Below are 17,561 nucleotides of genomic sequence, written 5' to 3'. Positions count from 1 at the left end.
GGTTTGCTTGAGTTTGTCAAATTGGATTTGCGGTATTGATGAGTTTTGACTTGATTGAACTTGTTATGTCTGAAGCTACAGTATTTGTACCTCACCCGAGAGGAACCCGAAGTACGCAACCGACGTTACCGTAAATACAGATGTAAAACAACTTTGGTAGTTTGAAGTGAAACTAATAGTTGTTGGTTGTATTTTGAAGAAAGTAATCATTTCTTATAATTAATAAAGCACTAACGCACATTCACATTTTCATAAGGCGACTCGGCAGTGGAAATACCAAGTATAAAATAGTCGTTTTTGCATTACAAAAATGAGAACGCGTACCTATATCCTGTGGATTACGGTAATGAGCAGCAGCCACTCTGTGTGCGGGACTTCTTTACGGCCTTCCCTCAACACAAGGCAGCGTCTCATGATTCATTCAGGCAAACACAGGCAGCACAACACGGGCCAGACAACAGACGCGCTTCCGAGCCAGGGTATCAAGAGGCTGGGTGTCCAAACTCAGAGCAGGTGTCCCACTGCAAGGTGGAACTAGCGAGCTTCGTCATGGCGGACGTTGGTGAGCTTTTGATGTCGGTTTTGTCCACAATTCGGGTCCCGAAACCCGGGGACCGCGTCCACAAAGACGAATGCGCCTTGTCATTTTCCTCACCGGTGAGCCATTTTTCCTTTTGTAAATCAAAACTTCAGCCGATGGACAGTGTTGCTGTGTTGTATTCCCTTCCTCTTTCGTGATTCACACTAACGTAACGTTTTGCCAGTGCTGTCTCACTTTAATGCTCTGTTTTTCTACGTTTTCCCCATTTCAACTAACTAGCAGGTTAGCCTCAAGCTAAGCTAATAATGCAATGTAATGGAAACTTAGCGGCTATAGCTTGTTAGCTAGCTGTGTGGGTTTAATAACTGAGTAAGCTGTCAAACTAAGTCAGTCACAACTGTTACAGGACCATTGATTATGTAAATTTAACTTTGCTCAGTGTGTCACACTTAACAGACACTATTTTTCTGTGGACTTTAAAATAAACGAGCATTGCTTAACACCAAAGGCTAGCAAATTGACAGGAGTGCTAGTTACTTTCACTGTAGCAACTGATGCTGTGACATGCTTAACTTATAGATCGCATCCAACTTTAATTTGCAAGTCTACTACAAGTGGTGCGAGATAAACAGAGAGGACAGTAAGCATTAAACACTGTCTGTGCTTCCTTTACAGGAGAGTGAAGGAGGCCTGTATGTGTGCATGAATAGTTTCCTGGGTTTGGGGAGTCAGTATGTTGACAGGCATCATGCTCGTACTGGTCAGAAGGCTTATTTGCACATCACCCGGACTCGTAAGGCCAAGGTGGGACACTTTATGGTTAAAATACGGTGATCTAAATTACATTTGTCTCTATCAGCACCATCCTTTTACATGTCCACTCACCTACTCTCAATGCCAACAGAAGGAAGATGATGGTAACTCTGGCTCTGGACACCCACCTAAGAAAAAGCCCACCAGACTGGCTATAGGTGAGTGCATAAGCATGCATGTATTTAAAGAAAAAAGGCTAACTGTATGGGTTTTTTTTCCCTAGAGACATGCTTCCACCCTTGTTGTTTTTGTTCTTTTCAGGTATTGAAGGAGGGTTTGATGTAGAGCAGGAGCAATATGAGGAGGACGTAAAAGTGGTGATTTTGCCAGACAGGCAGGAGGTGACATCCGAGGACCTGGCCACCATGCCTGATGTCGTAAGAGAGCGGGTGAGAGGTCTTGTTTGTTTTCTAGTCTGTTCAGGTTTTCCCCAGGTTGTCTGTATGTCAGTAAACGGTAAGATAAGATGTGCTTTATTAATTTCAAATGTTGGAAATCTCCTTACTATATGCTCAGTTATCAAACAAGATACCTGATGCAAAATAATTATAATGCCACATCCTGTTTCACAGTGTGGCATGAAATAGGAAACCCATCCCTTTTCTTTGTTATTTATGTTCACATGTATTTTTTCCTCATCAAATTATAGTTAAAATGAAAGGAAATCCACTGATTTGTTTTTGAAAGTTGAATAAATCCATAATCTTTTAAAAGTCTTGCTATAATTTTGTTAAATAATACTGCACCAAGATTTTGACCAAAATAATCATTATGATTTTTATCATAATCACACAGCCTTACATTATCTTAGCAAACAAGTGAACCTTTTCAACAGTCCTTTAATACTAGAACTTGGGTGACATGCATATAGGTGTAGATTATGATTTATGGTTGATAAACGAGGCATTTTCTCTTGTTTCCCAATTGAGTTGGATGTGAGCACTCAACTGTGACACAGTCAGATTTAATGATAAGCAGTTTTTGAACACGTCAGCCCCTTAGTGCAAAGTGTGAGATCTCTGGATGCTCCTATGTGTAAATAGTGCAAATAATTGTCCAGAGAATTCACAGTGACAGTGGGCATGATGTGTCCTGCCCTCCACATGCTCTGCCTAGGCAGCTGTCTCGCCTAAACCTCACAAGAGTATTTCCAGTAGTGAGAACACGACCAGAGTGGATTATCTCAAGTTGCCTGCCTCACTTCAGACAATGTCCAGACCTGACTGCCAACATTTTCCAGAGTTCATGCTTTTTCTATTGTCAGTTATCAAGTATTTGAAGTTTTATCAAATCACTTAGATTGTAGGTGGTAAGATGTGTATTCTTTGAGTAATGTTTGGTTTATTGTTTTGAGCTGTATTTGTTACCATGGTGGAATAATTCCTGGTGTTGTTTCATGATACTTGCCTGTTTGTTTGTGTGCAGAGGATGCATAGTGCTGCTATATCATCTCTTTATCATCATCTAACCTTTTGCCTCCTTCCAGTCTGTTTGGGAATTTTCTTTTTCTTTAAAGAAAAATTTCTGTGCTTAAGAGCAAGTGGACTTCAAATTAGATTTTCTTGAAATTTGTCCCCCTGCTGTCCACCTAGGTGTCCCTGTCTATGGCGGGTATCATGGCAGCTGACTCGGTGTCTCATACCTTACAAGTTCAGCAGTGGGATGGAGAGGTGAGACAGGAGTCGAAGCATGCCGCTGACCTTAAACAGCTAGACAATGGAGTCAAAATCCCTCCCAGGTGAGGCCAAAGTTCTATTATTTAATAAACTTGCCGTGCAGCAGCTCACATATTCTCTTCAAATTTGATAAAAGATGTGCTGGCTGTTAGGGCTGGGCGATATGGCCTAAAATCCATATTGTGGTATAATTTGAATCCTGTGCGGTAATTATATATTGCGATATTCTTTTCATCTGTATATATTGATATGTCCAAATGACTGAACAGTATAGAATGTCATTTTAAGAACATTTATTGTGCAAAAGTTTTTTTTGTTTTCTTATTAATTACAAAAATTTTCAAATAATTTTTAAGATATAACCGATCCTTTTCCAAACAATGTAACACAAAAATCTTAAATGACAAATAAAAATGAAGGTAAATGTGAAAAAATCTTTGAATAAAAAAATACAAGTAAAATATCAGTAAAACACTAAATTCTAAAATTATAGTTGTTTAAGATAAAGTGCAAATGTGCCTTTGGAAAAGATCAGTCTGTTGGTGTGTAGGGCCGTCTTTTGTCTTTCCACTTGACTGACTGGGCGTTTGTGGAGAGCGCAGTTTTTGGCTTTCCTCATATTCCAAAATGTTCTTCGCTGTTACTGTACCCAGCATAATTTGCAGATGATATTTTTCTGCTTAACATCCGGCTGCTTAAACCCAAACACGGTCCATATGACCGACGTCACACCAGTCCCCTTTATGATCACCTCCTCCTCCTCCTCCCCACCTTTAAGCTCCATGCTTGCAGCCGCTGCGATGCTTTTGACCAAAACAGGCGCAGCTTGATGACATTATCAACATGCGCTATCGCAGTAGAGCGGTATAGTCAAAATTGCTACCGTTGGCCAAATTCATAGCATTTTTACCGCCCTCCCCTACTGGCTGTCTATATGTACAAATCTTATGGAGTTGCCACAGGTGTATCTATTTTAGTCGAGATACTGCCTTTCTACATTTAGAATCCACTGATTCAATATTGATCCTGTTCCCGTTTCAGTAATACATCGTAAAAGAGAGAATGTTGTCATTTAAGCTCTATAAAGGCCTGTTATCTTTATATCAGAAAGTGTGTTTATTGGAGGCTTTCTCTTCTGTCTGTCGTAGTGGCTGGCGGTGTGAGGTGTGTGACCTCCAGGAGAACATTTGGATGAACCTAACGGATGGCAAAGTTCTGTGTGGCCGCAGGTACTTTGATGGCTCAGGAGGCAACAACCATGCTCTGCTCCACTACCAGGAGACCGGTTACCCACTTGCTGTCAAACTCGGTACCATCACTCCTGATGGCGCTGGTAAGCGAAAAAACAATTTGATAGTAATTGGTTTCTGTTAATTAAATTTTTTTTACAGAGCTTATGCATGTGTCTGAAGCTCTGTCCCTGTGCTGTTTTGTTTTTCCAGATGTGTATTCCTATGATGAGGACGACATGGTGCTCGATTCCAAGTTACCAGAGCACCTGGCTCACTTTGGTATTGACATGATGACCATGGAGAAAGTAAGTTTTATTTTTCTGCTGATTTTATTTTGGATTTGTTCACTTATCGACCAATGCAAGTTGAGAGCTGTCATATTTCTTCCTGGTTTTTAATGTTATGCATTAGATCAAGGTCGTGTAGATAGAAGTATTGATCAGTCTGCTGCTTTATGATTGGAGTGTTGTAAATTTAGACAGGGATATGGGACTTTTTTTTTTTCCCCCTTTCTGTTTGCAGACATCCAAATAATGGTGGTGTCTACTTTTGTCTGTTAGATAGCCATTGATTGTATGGTGTTGCAAAAATTAAGGTCTAAAAAAGTCGCACTGCTACTGAGCTGAAGATACTTAAAAAAGATACTTCTCTTATTGAATATCTCACCCCCTTCTCATCTGGTTTTCATTTATTACTGCTTTTGTTTTTCGTTAACTACATATTATGTTGTTCTTAATATAATAGTGCTTTAATATAATTATTACTGCTTATCATATCGATCTGCTTCCTTTTTTTCTGCAACACCTGTTTCCTCTTTGAATCCCTGCTGTCTTTTATTTCTTGGCCACCTGCTTCCCCTCTTATGCAGAGTGCAGTCTACACAGCTGTCTTGTCTAAGATGTCTGTACCTCTCACTGTGTACTCTGTTATTTCTTTTCTTGCTGATGTTTTTCTGTGCACACCTAATGATGCTGCACAGCCGAGGAGGTGAAAGAGTTGTGGGATAGTAAAGCAGAAGACAGAATACAGCAGTTAGTTGTATATTATAGTGTCTTGTCTGCCTGCCTGGTGTCATTAATGAGTCATACTGCCTAATCTCGTTTATCAGTTTTCTTAATATAAAAACTTTTCTTTAAGCTTTTATATTAAGCTTCTTGCAAAGCATTTTGCTTTCTTACGCAGCATATCTTCCCTTTACTTGTAAGATAAGATACTTTGTTTATCTTAAGTTGAGAAGTTATGGCAGCACAAATATTAAAGATATAACATGCTTAAAGTGGAATAAGATAAACTGGCTCAATGAGGCAAAAAATAAACATGCAAGCAATCAAAATTAAATTTTGGGGAGCATCAATGAATAAATATCTAAATAAAAGCTTGGATTACACAATTTGTTTCTTATGAGGAAATCATCTTAGGTTAAAGTTCTGCATCATAAACCAAACAATATTGAACTGTGTCATTGTTCTGTTGCAATACCCAATTTCAGCCAGACTTGGCTTGTTGGTCAGATTGCCTCATATCTGGCTAGAATACTTCGGTAACAGAGAAGGTCATGGTTGACTTGATGATTGTGAGGGGCCCGGGTTGTATGGCTGCTAAACAAATACAAGTCATCAACCCTTTACTGAGCTTGACAGTTGGAACGAGATGTTTGTGCTGTTTGGTTTTCTCAGTATGTGGTGCTGTGTATTACAGTCAAGCATGTCCTCTTTGGTCTGATCTATCCAAAGGAAATTGTTTCAGAACTCTTGTGACTAGTTCAGATGCAACTTTGCAAACCTAAGCCACGATGCTGTGTTTTTTAAGCGAGATTTTTTTTTCTCCTGGAAACCTTTAAAAACAAGCCATAGATTTTCTAATCATGAAATCAATGAAATTTAATGAAATTTAATGTTTAACACACTGAGGCCTGTACAATCTGAGATGCAGCATTTGAGTTTTTGGGGCCTCTGAGCATTATGTGGCCTGACCTTCAGGTGACTGCCTACAAATTGTAAAATCTTCTGATTTTATAGAGCTGGTCAATGAGAATCTGTTACTGTTACCGATCTGTTACTGATAATCAGTTAATCGATTAAACCCTCTTAATTACTATGGAAGCAGTAAGGGTATGCTTAGTTTTTAATTGGACTGCATAGAGTCTTGTATTTAAAATTTTTAATTTGAGTGAAAATTAGCAACAGCTCTAAACTCTGTGTAGCACATCAGTTTCTTGCTTCGCATTAGAACTAACTTAAATTGCATTGTCCCTTTTAAATAAATAATGAAATGAAATTCATAGTCATTTGGATGGCCTCTGTGTTAACTGATGGAGCAGTCGGTGTAGTGATTCAAACTGAATTCATACAGCAACAGCAGGTGCTGCTGGCCTTGGCAAGTAATATGAATGTATTCTTCAGCTAACAGTTCAGTATTTAGGCCACAGAAGCGTTTCTCCACATGGTGTAAACCGATGTTTCATTCACAAACAGTGCAGTCCCTACACTTTTCTAAACCACTCAGATTAACTGAGCTCTGCCTGAAAAGTCCGGAAGCCAGATACAGTCCAGTCCAGGTAGTGTGATTGCAGCCACCATACTTACTGCATTGACTTTTCTGCTTTCAGACTGAGAGGACAATGACAGAGCTGGAGATTGCTGTGAATCAGCGTGTGGGAGAGTGGGAGGTGATCCAGGAGTCGGGGACCACCCTGCGCCCCCTGTTTGGCCCCGGCCTGACTGGCATGAAGAACCTGGGAAACAGCTGCTACCTCAATTCTGTCATGCAAGTGCTCTTCACCATCCCAGACTTCCAGAGCAAGTCAGTAACCTCCTTTTTTTTTTTTTTTTTTTTTTTTCTTTCTTTGAAACAGTCACCATCCAGCTGTGTCCAGCATGTTATTTCTTATAGCAAACTGAAATAAAAATATTGCTTTTTAGTCAATATTCACCTAAAAGGTGAAAATTTGTCTGATACTTTGCATTAACATTTAAGATGAATCCAAAGAATTTCCTTCAAGCTTTTCTGTCCGTGCCTCGCAGGTACGTGTCTAATATCGACAAGATAATTGATGAAGCACCGAGCGACCCAACCCAGGACTTCAAAACCCAAGTGTGAGTTTCCTCATTTTAAACTACAAGCTTTTGTGTAATTATTAAATGTCCTCATTTGTACTGCAGGAGAGGGAAAGCGACTCTTTTTAAAATGTTAGACATGTTTTCGTGCTACCTTAGTTTTCATGCACATGTATTTACATACACACATATGGCTTTCTGATATTGGTGTCACACACAGTAGAATCAAATAAGCCATCTGCATAAATATACACAGGCACATTTACAGTGTGCCAGCTGTCAGCCACGAACCCAATTATTGTGTGCTTTTCTGGCAGCTGCATTTTCAAGTGTGATAATTGTCTTTTAATGTGTAAATACTGCCTTTCTCTTTTGAAAGGCGCTATTTTTAGACAGACTTTCATCGACACCTGTTTGCTGTTATTTCGATAGCACAGCAGAAAATCAACTAAAGAGCCTCGCTTCAGAAAAAAAGAAAAATCCATTATTGTGAAAACAGAAGGTCGACACAGCTCATGTAACTTGACTCTTTATCAACAGTTTGATATAATAAGATTAAGTCTACTTGCTACCTAATTTTCTTGTTTTCATTAAACTCATATCTACTTTATTGTAAACAATCTCTGCTTTTCAGTAGCTGCGCAGCGACCTTTCAACACAGATAATAATATCAGCTCCATGATTAGATTTTCCAGATTGTTATTTGAAATAAAAATGTAAAAAATACATCTTGGTCTATATTTAAATCCACCTTCTGCATGAGGCTCTGGCATCCCGTTGGATGTGCATCTTGTCAGCTTTGTTTGTTTATTACAGAGCCAAGCTTGGTTATGGTCTGCTGTCAGGAGACTATTCCAAACCAGTACCAGACCCAGGAGAGGAAAATGGTGCAGCTGAACCCAGGGTAAGCAGAAGGAATCAGTCATACTGGATCCAAAAAACTAGGTTTAAAAAAATATCCGTCCCTTATGCTGGGATTATCGCTCAGAAGTGAGTGAGACTATAGTACAACCAATGATGACTCCCACAACTGAGAAATCCTTCTTCTCCGGCTTTGCTTTCAGGGAGACCAAATCGGAATAGCACCGCAAATGTTCAAAGCACTTGTCGGGCGGGGCCACCCGGAGTTCTCCACCAATCGACAACAGGATGCTCAGGAGTTTTTATTGCACTTCATAAACATGGTGGAGGTAAAGTATCACTCTCATTGTATTTTCTTATTTGTTTGTTTGTTTTTTGGCCTTTTTCAACATTATTGGATAGACACAATGAAGAGAGGACAGGAAAGTGGGGGCAAAGAGAAGGGGGAAGACATGTGGCGAGGGGCCGCGGGTCGAACTCGAATACAGGCCGGCCGCCCTCAGCCGTGTGGCATGTGGTCGCCCGCTCAAAGCACTGAGCTAAAGTCTTTTACGTTTACATTTTTTCCTTATTATTTTGTTTTAAATGTCCATTTTCTTCATCCTACAGAGAAACTGCCGCTCTGGGTCCAACCCGTCTGAAGCCTTCAGGTTTCTGGTGGAGGAGCGGATTGTGTGTCAGCAGACACAGAAGGCCAAATACACACAGCGGGTGGATTACATCGTCCAGCTGCCCGTGCCCATGGACCAGGCTACCAACACAGGTGAGCAGCGGATGAGGACATTCTCTGCAACGTTAACATTTAGTTCTTTCCAGGTATTTAGACTTGAGCATTTCATTAAAGAGAAACCCGTTGTTATTATTATTATTATTATTTTATTTTTTAAATAACAGAAGAGCTTCAGGAGGCTGAGCGCCGCCGTGAGGAGGGGGACTCGTCAGCTCCGACAGTGCGTGCACAAATCCCCTTCACAGCGTGCATGGCGGCTCTCAGCGAACCAGAGATCCTCACGGACTTCTGGAGCTCGGCTGTTCAAGCAAAAACTACTGCTACCAAGTATGAAGAGAGACGCCCTCATAATGGAAGTAGTGAACTGGAACAGATTTTAAAAGATCTTTAGTAATGACAGCCTTTCTCTCATTTATCAGAACGACCCGCTTTGCCTCTTTCCCCGACCACCTGGTTATCCAGATTAAGAAATTCACTTTTGGTCTTGACTGGGTGCCTAAAAAACTGGGTGAGCAAAGATATGGTTACATTTTTGTTTTGAAAACATGTTGTTTTTTTTGTTTTGTTTTGTTTTCTTCTTTATAAATTTCTGTGTACAAAAATGCACGCCAGAGGGGTTTACTATGAATCAAGTTTGTTGTATCCAGGCTGTCTTTGAGTTAATTGGCTTAACAAAGCATAAAACTCAAGTAAGGGATTAGGGGTATGAACGCTTTGTGAAAGTAGGTGTTTGAAAAGTATTTTACCTTTTTTATTTTTTATTTTTTTAGCCGAACTGAGTGTCACCTGCTTCAGTCAGACCTTATTAGAAAAAGAGGTGATGGAGATCCTACAAAAATAGGCTGTTTATTTAAAAAAAACAAAAAAAACATTAAATGTAATAAGCCTACGCTGGTGCTGCAAAATAAAATAAGAGAGCAATGCTACATTGTTGAGATTTCAAAGGCCGTCCATACATCTGTTCATCCCTCCTATGTGAAGTCATGTTATGGTAGTGGCAGGCTAACCAGGGTATTCCAGATGTCCTTCTTCCCAGCAACACTTTCCAGTTCTTCTTTAGTGATCTGGAAGTGTTCGTAGGCCATATGATATATACTGCTTCCAGTTAGCTCTTGGTCTACTACGGGGTCTCCTCCCAGCTCGACGTGAAACTAACTCAGCTGGTTCCTTTAAACACGAAGGAGATCCTTCTGGATGTCTGAGCTCCTAACCCTGCAGACAAAACTCATCATTTGATCTTTACACAAAACCCATAACTCATAACAGTAGTACGAGACAGTGCCTACATTACTACTGACCCCTCATCACTTGTGAATGGGAACACTGTCGCCACTCTGAGGATGAGGGAGTGCAGTGTTTTTTTTTGTTTTGTTTTTTTTGTTTTGTTTTGTTTTTTTGTTTTGTTTTTTTGTTTTTCTTTTGTTTTTTGTTTTGTTTTGGTTTTTTTGTTTTTTGTGGGGGAGTGGTTGTCTGTTTGTTATTGTTTTCAAATACTTGCTGCTTCCATGCTTCTGTGTAAAACAATATTTAAAAATTGTAGATGTGTAACATTTAAAATTTTGCAAAAAAATGCTTAAATTATTTTGATTACTGAAACTGAGATTTCTCACTAGGGAACAACCACCACAACATTGCAAACTGCAATAAAATCAAAATATATTGTTTAAAAAAAAAAAACAACCCACACATTATTAGCCATTGACAGGAAGTTGACATTTTGAAATGTACTTGATGATGAGTGACTTCAGGTGGTTTGTAATGGTGTGACTTTTCTCTGATGCAGACGTGAGCATCGATGTTCCTGATACTCTGGACCTGAGCGGGCTACGTGCAACTGGCCAGCAGCCAGGGGAGGAGCTTCTGCCAGAGGTGGCCCCGCCCCCACTCATGACACCAGATGTGGAGGTTAAAGGTATCCTGGGTTCCCATGGCAACGAGGAGGACGACTCGCTCTACTCCCCACTGCTGTGTCAGTCTGTCATTTCTGCTCTTTCCCTCCTCCCTCTCACTCATTCGCCCACCTTTGTTTCCTTCTGTTCTTTTTTTTTTTTCTGCCTTTTCTGTTCTCACGCGTCCTTCAGTTGCCTTTTTAAAAAACATTTTTTGGTTCAAAACAAGGTTTTGGTTCGGTTTCTTTCTGAGCATCAGTTTAAGTTTACATTAATATAAGTTACAACATTTCATTTTCGAAATTTTTTTTTTTTTTTTTCCTTTTGTAAATCTTGTGCTGTTGTACCAAAAACGACATCCAAGTAATTCAGCTGTTTTCAACTCTCTCTTAGCTCCAGTCCTCGATGACTCCACTGTGTCCCAGTTATGTGAAATGGGATTCCCACTAGAGGCCTGCAGGAAAGCGGTGTATTACACGGGGAACACTGGAATTGATGCTGCCATGAACTGGACCATGAGCCACATGGATGATCCAGGTGTGTAGACCAACAGTGATTTGCCAAAAATCAAACCATCTCACCATGACTGTTGCTTTTCACATCTTCTTTTACTTCTGATTGGCTGCAGACTTTTCTGCCCCCTTGGTGTTGCCTGGCTGCAGCTCTGGACCTGGAACCACACCCACAGAGAGCCTGTCTGAGGAGCACCTGGCGACCATCGTCTCTATGGGCTTCAGCCGAGACCAGGCAACCAAAGCACTTCGAGCAACGGTCAGATTTTTTTTTCTCTCTTAAAGGGCTTGAGCCTTAAAAGAGGGGATTTTCTTAATAACATCTGAGGCACACAGTTTCTGCTGTCTCCTTTTTAATCAATGAGAAGAAAGTTAGATTACAGAGAGAGGGAGGATGAACTCAGGGCTGCAACAAGTGCAGTAGTAAGTAACATCTGTAGTATATAAAAACACCAGACCAAAGCTGCCTACATGCAGCATGAAAGCTGTAGCTTGACATTACATGATCTATCTGTCTTGGGGTGGGACATAGGGTATTGTTTGAAGTTCACTGACACACCTTGATTGTGAGCACTTGGTTGGATCGATCTTCCTCCCTCTTCAGGGACTCCTGAAAGATTCTTGTAAATGGTGACGTAGTTCTGACATTACCTCATATAGCTTAGCCTACCTAAAGGTGTTTGGCACACATTTGAGCTTCGGGAGATGGTTGATGACTCGGAGTGCAGCCAAACACAGCAGCTACTTCTCCCCAGAGCAAATACTAACAGCGTGTTAAGAAATCTTTCTGTGCTGCTGCTGTCCTCTAATGGTCTTTCATCAGCTGTCTTTGCTCTCTAACAGTTAGACTCTTGGAAGTATTTGTGATCAACAGAGACTCAGCTTTAAGCTTAGAAAGTATTTGACTCTTGACTGGTGTTTGTCACACAGAGTAACGTCCTGGACCGGGCAGTAGACTGGATCTTCTCTCACCTGGATGACCTGGAGTCCATGGATGTGTCTGAAGGAGGGCGCTCAGCTGCAGAGAGCGAGGGTGGCAGGGATCCTCCACCTGGACCCCGCGTCAGAGACGGACCAGGAAGTAAGTCCATAGGAGGAGACGGAAAGAGGAGAAATAATCTTTATAATCAGATTGTCTGCTCACGTTAGTTTAGACTATGTTAATAAAGTGCTTTAATGTGTTACAGTCAATCTATTTTTCTCTTGTTTGTCCAGAATATGAGTTGTTTGCATTCATCAGTCACATGGGGACGAGCACCATGTGTGGCCATTACGTTGCCCACATCAAGAAGGACCAGCAGTAAGTATTTTAGACACATTGAGGTTCGAGACGGTGGTTCCTAACATTTCTCATGAGTCTCTTTCTGCTGCGTATTCAGAACTTTTGCTCAAACACGATCAGTTCCTTAAAATGTAATTTCATACTTTTTCAGATTAGCTCAGCCAGTCTTTCATGTTCTTATTGGCTTTTACAAGACTTCTTGTTGTTTAAGGAATATTTCACAGTTTTGGTTGGAAATTTAAAATCACCTGTCATAACAATAAAAATACCGCAACAAAATAACTGTGATTTACTGCATTCATGTCCCCACTTGCACAAAGAAATTCCTGAAGAACTTTTTATTAAATGTGCTTCCTGGTCCCTGAATTTAATTTATTTTCTAGTGCAGGCTAAACATCTGTAAAGAATTGCATTGAAATGATAAAGTAGCTTCAGCAGGGGGCACCATACTCCACATCTACTCTGACAAAACTCATTTCATGGCTGCTGATGTGCACGGTCTGATGTGTTAATCTGTCAAAGAAGTGAAGGTTTGAAGGATTTATATCCATCTGTCACCAACATAACTAAAGGAAAAATGTTTGTTTCATGTCTGAATAATGAAAATGGATCAATTTCTACTGACTACCTGCTTTAATGTGTTATTATGACATCTGTACCTGAGTTGTTCATTTGGAGGCAGCAGGTGCTGTTAAACAGGCCTTTGTAAACTGCATTTTCTCTTTGTGTCTCACAGATGGGTGATCTTCAATGATCAGAAGGTGTGCGCTTCAGAGAAGCCTCCCAAAGACCTGGGATATCTCTACTTCTACCGCAGGGTGGCTGAATGAAGCAGAGCAGCGTTACACTTTAGGTGAACGAGAAGATACGTGAACGCTAACAAACACCCATGACAAAATTCATAGTTGCACTCCACCAAGCTCTTGCAAAAGTCCTGGCACGCTTCACAACTGACAAAAGTGTAAATAAGTCTCTCAGATTGCGTATTACACACTCAATTAATTGGTGCAGATGTACAGATGAGATGTTGGGCTGATATTTTTCTTGAAATCCTCTGATTACAAACCACAGGTCTGTTCAGAGAGCAGGTTTGGTTTGTTTCCTGGGCCTTGATGATCGGTCAGCCATCTGTTCAAGTTTAACTCGCAAATGATTTCAGAAAACCTGCTTCAGGGAACAAGTCCCAAACATTAGCGACTTTGAGTCCCTTCACTTGTTTTGTTAACCCCGACTATTGATTTCCACTGCCATCAGTAGTCACTGCCGCCTCCGGTCCCCTCTTCTTTCATTGGATGATTGCAGCTTGGTGTCATCACTCCTCTACCTGTTAGTGAGGACAAAAGAGTTAAACACCCACAATAAGAGAAAATGTCAGTGAATAAAAAAAGAATAAAAACAAATGTGTGTTACAAAAAGGAAAAGCACCAAATCAGCTTGTTTTCCTTCAGTTTGGTGAGGGTGATATCTGGGTGATTCTTGTTTTATTTTGTTTTTATTTTTGAACAGAAATGCTTTGTTACTTCTGCTGTGGCAAATAAATAATTGTCTTTCTGTCAAATAAAGTGTGGTCTGTCCTTTTGCATTATGCAGCTTCTCTTTTTTATTTTCACATCCTGATTACAGACAAAAGTATGATGAACTGCCGTTTTCTGGTGACAAATGTGCAGTTTAAGCATTTATAACTTGGGTTTAGAGTGACTTAAACTGCACCCACCACTACCAAAGAATGGGTTTCTCTTCAGATGCTCTCAAACCTCTTTAGTATTTTTGTCTTTGTGCTCATGTTGTTGAAGTGAAGCACAGAGAGGATTCATTAACTGCTAAAAGACACAGAACGTGCTCAGAATTAAGGTAAGTGCTCAACCTTTTATTTAATTAACCCCAATTAAATCTCATTTTCAACCCTGGTGCATATAGATGGTTTAATATTTGAGGGTAAAAGACTTAAGTTGTAAATCTATGTTTTTGTCAGTTATGGGGAGTAAACACAAAATATCTTCAAATGATCCAAACTAGTTTCATGTATAGCTCTAGATGAGTTTTGGCATTCTTTGATGTAAATGCGATTTTATTTTATGAGAATTTGACTCTCACTTTACTCAATTTTAACCTTCTTTTTAAAAGCTGCTCCTTTCTGCTGAACATACGAAGTTGAAGCAGTTTTATAGGAAACAGTTTAAATATTGTTTCAGACAAACTAAAAGCCACAAAGAGGTTTTTTTTATTTTTTTTTTACAAGATTAATATTTTTAATAAGTGACACAGGATGGAAGTAGATCAGAGGGTGTGGTGGTTTCTTGGTAGAAACTCTGTGGCCATGTATGAAGTGACATGTTCATGTTTAATTTGTTTCCTAGTTTAATCTCAACGGTAAAACATTTTTTAAACCCTCAGAATGAAGATGCCGGTGTGGTTTGTGTTTGGTGAGTAAAGATACTTCTGGAAAAATACTGTGAAGGCCTGAACAGACTGAAAGTGACGTCTCAGCAGTGAGAAGGGCATGAAGGAAAAGTGAAGCTACAGAATGAGTCACAATGGGAAAGAAGAGGGCAGTGGTCACTTCGGTGGCCATCACCTTTTAAATTGTTCCCGTTTTGGAAGTTGCCTTGTTGTTGCCTTTCTGGTGTTTCTCATGTCGTTTTGATTTGGACCAAAGCTGGTGAAATGGCTTCAAAATGGTTTTTGCTTTCAAACGGGACAGATTAAAGTTTAACTGACTTCGTTATACTGGGATTGTCAAGTGTTCCCTTAATTTTTTGAGCAGTTTTGATGTAACTAAGCAGAGTGTTTGTTGACTCCATTTGTCTTCTTTTCAGTGCTGGGTGCACTCTCTGCTGCAGGTGAAGTTTTTGTTGCAAAAGTCGGGGGGAAAGTCACATTGAAGTGTGGGGTCAGCAGCTACACACGCTCTCTGCAGTGGCATCATATAAATGACCTTCTTTTTACTGTTTATCCGTCAGGCTTCACTCGCAAAGGTACTTGAGTATCTCAGAACACTTAACAGTAAAGTATTTGATGGTAACATTATATTAGAACATATTTTTATATTCTGTGTTAGGCAGTGCTGAACTTGTGCAGAGGTCAGTCGTGAGACGGACGAATCTGGAAATCTCCAGTGTGAGAGAAACAGATGCTGGACGGTTCACATGTTTGGCAGATGGGACACGTCATGAACATACACTTTCTGTGTTCTCAGGTAAACAGTTGTGCGATTTACTCTTGTAGGTCAGTTATAATGGAAAATAATATACATCAATTTAAAATCCACTTTTTACAAGTGCGCACACACACCAGCAATTTTACCATGATTTTTATCATGGCAATTCAAAGTAGCAGAGAGCAAAATCCAGATTACAGTACTGAAAGTTCAAGTCTTGAAACCATAGAGTCCTACATTTCCCATATCCCAACATCCATCACAAACATTTAACTTCCTGTTAAACGTTTGTACTCCATATGAACTCCCTGAACAGAGGTAGACTCGAGGTGGGCAGGGATGGGCATGGCAAGTGTTTAAGTTAACTTAGCTTAAAAAGTTTATGGGCTATTTTTGTGTGGTCGTCATGCCTGTGTGAGAAAATATTAACGGTGAGTAAACAAAAAATTGTACAATCTGGCCTACAGTGATTTGCAGTGCAGAAAGATATTATGAGCCTTCGTTGTCACAATATCATACAATTGATTGTCCCAAAAATCAGAACAGAACTGGAGGAAAAGGCTTTTAAAAATGCTGCCCCTGTTTCCTGGAATAATCTGCAGAAGGAACTGAAGTTATCAGAATTGGTTACCTTGGGAGACTTTAAGTCTATCTTAAAGGAATGAGAGAATAACTCTTTTACTCAGTGTGATTATATTTAATGCCACTCTTAATTTGATCTGTTGTTGTATATTTTTCACATGTTTGTACAGGATATTGTATTTGTTTTAAATGTCATACACTTATGTGGTAGGTGTATTTTGACTTTTGTTGCCACAATGCCAGGCCTCTCTTGAAAATGAGATTTTTAATCTCAATGAGATTTTTTTACCTGGATAAATAAAGGACTAATAATAATAAGAAGAAGAAGAAAGTTTACCATGTGCCCACTTAGTTGTAGTAAACCATCGTCTTTTTCTGATGTTATGAGGTTTTTCATGTGTCTAATGAATTTGGATCAAGTCCCTTGTTCATCATGGCCTCCTCTCTCTCTTTATGCTTCTCACTGTGTCCTCACCTCCTGCTGACAGTGTCGGTCTCTGTGACTCCCTCTGCTGATCTCCTGCTGGGCAGCGAGGCAACGCTCCAGTGTGATGTGAAAGGTCTCATTGAAGGTTGTGAAGTGAAGTGGAGGAGCCCAAATGTAGATTCACCCGAGTGGTCACCAACAGCTCAACTCAAACCTGTAACAAGCTCACATAATGGGATCTGGCAGTGTATCATCACCTGTGGCAGCAATCAGCTTAGTGAGCATCTGACCATCACAGTCCAAGGTAATACACAGATACTGGAAATGAAGACTCCTGTATTCCACTGTGATCAAAAGAAAAACAAACGTGTGTTTTCCTTTCCAGAGCCGCCTCCTACAACATCAACAACAACAGCTTCACTGTGCAGCTCGAAGGATAGCCCAAAGACCACCTTTGCCATTGTGTGCTCAGTTTTGCTTTCCTACTTCCTGCTGTGATTAATAAATAATTGTTTTTATGTCAAACTGTGTTCTTATGTGTTCATTATGAATTTCCTAAGTTTTTTTCTTATTCTACATAACTATATTTAAAGAGGCAAAATCTACTCAAAATTAAGGGCACAACCTACATTTTAATAGAGGTAATATTTAATTTAATGTGACTATCCTGAAAACACTTTGGACTGTTTTAGAACAGAAATAAATTACTGGCCGAGCCACCAGTTTCAGAACAGACTGAATATTTAACGTCTTTCATGAATTGATCCATGTAAGGAGTCTTAAGCTAGAAGTTTTTAAACAAG

At 39.9% G+C, this 17,561-nt stretch overlaps 2 protein-coding genes across 4 annotated transcripts; both read left to right on the top strand.

The window, feature by feature from the left end:
• The first annotated feature begins 356 nt into the window (after positions 1 to 356).
• usp5 (ubiquitin specific peptidase 5 (isopeptidase T)) lies at positions 357 to 14,154 on the top strand. Of its 3 annotated transcripts, none has more exons than XM_086311389.1 (20): positions 357 to 657; positions 1,217 to 1,345; positions 1,449 to 1,512; positions 1,616 to 1,743; positions 2,947 to 3,092; positions 4,179 to 4,363; positions 4,473 to 4,567; positions 6,871 to 7,064; positions 7,286 to 7,357; positions 8,135 to 8,222; positions 8,383 to 8,508; positions 8,789 to 8,942; positions 9,074 to 9,236; positions 9,329 to 9,417; positions 10,693 to 10,878; positions 11,192 to 11,335; positions 11,427 to 11,569; positions 12,241 to 12,391; positions 12,526 to 12,610; positions 13,329 to 14,154. In XM_086311389.1, the coding sequence occupies exons 1-20, from the start codon at positions 550 to 552 to the stop codon at positions 13,420 to 13,422; spliced, it is 2,544 nt and encodes an 847-aa protein (XP_086167515.1). In that variant the 5' UTR covers positions 357 to 549; the 3' UTR covers positions 13,423 to 14,154. The 3 variants fall into 3 exon arrangements, with proteins under 3 accessions (XP_086167515.1, XP_086167516.1, XP_086167517.1); XM_086311390.1 differs by having other exon boundaries at positions 358 to 657; positions 1,446 to 1,512; positions 10,693 to 10,821; XM_086311391.1 differs by having other exon boundaries at positions 358 to 657; positions 1,446 to 1,512.
• Positions 14,155 to 14,251: 97 nt separating this feature from the next.
• On the top strand, positions 14,252 to 17,277 carry cd4-1 (CD4-1 molecule). The gene is made up of 6 exons (XM_086311393.1): positions 14,252 to 14,443; positions 14,987 to 15,015; positions 15,409 to 15,567; positions 15,651 to 15,788; positions 16,820 to 17,062; positions 17,144 to 17,277. The coding sequence occupies exons 2-6, from the start codon at positions 14,988 to 14,990 to the stop codon at positions 17,254 to 17,256; spliced, it is 681 nt and encodes a 226-aa protein (XP_086167519.1). The 5' UTR covers positions 14,252 to 14,443; position 14,987; the 3' UTR covers positions 17,257 to 17,277.
• The last annotated feature ends 284 nt before the right edge of the window (positions 17,278 to 17,561 follow it).

This window comes from Aulonocara sp. 'chitande type north' Nkhata Bay, linkage group LG11, assembly GCF_057382095.1.
Source record: "Aulonocara sp. 'chitande type north' Nkhata Bay isolate Kocher_YH1m ecotype deep benthic linkage group LG11, A_spYH_male_GT1.1, whole genome shotgun sequence".
NCBI classification, from domain to species: domain Eukaryota; kingdom Metazoa; phylum Chordata; class Actinopteri; order Cichliformes; family Cichlidae; genus Aulonocara; species Aulonocara sp. 'chitande type north' Nkhata Bay.
Note: the sequence above shows the minus strand (reverse complement) of the source record. Positions and strands in the feature narration are given on the sequence as shown.

Coding starts and splice junctions, on each gene's coding strand:
- usp5 (XM_086311391.1), top strand. CDS start 550: ATGGCGGACGTTGGTGAGCTTTTGATGTCGGTTTTGTCCACAATTCGG. Junction 7,358..8,134: donor CAGGACTTCAAAACCCAAGT/GTGAGTTTCCTC, acceptor TGTTTATTACAG/AGCCAAGCTTGGTTATGGTC. Junction 12,392..12,525: donor CGTCAGAGACGGACCAGGAA/GTAAGTCCATAG, acceptor TTGTTTGTCCAG/AATATGAGTTGTTTGCATTC.
- cd4-1 (XM_086311393.1), top strand. CDS start 14,988: ATGAAGATGCCGGTGTGGTTTGTGTTTG. Junction 15,789..16,819: donor TACACTTTCTGTGTTCTCAG/GTAAACAGTTGT, acceptor TCCTGCTGACAG/TGTCGGTCTCTGTGACTCCC. Junction 17,063..17,143: donor TCTGACCATCACAGTCCAAG/GTAATACACAGA, acceptor TTTCCTTTCCAG/AGCCGCCTCCTACAACATCA.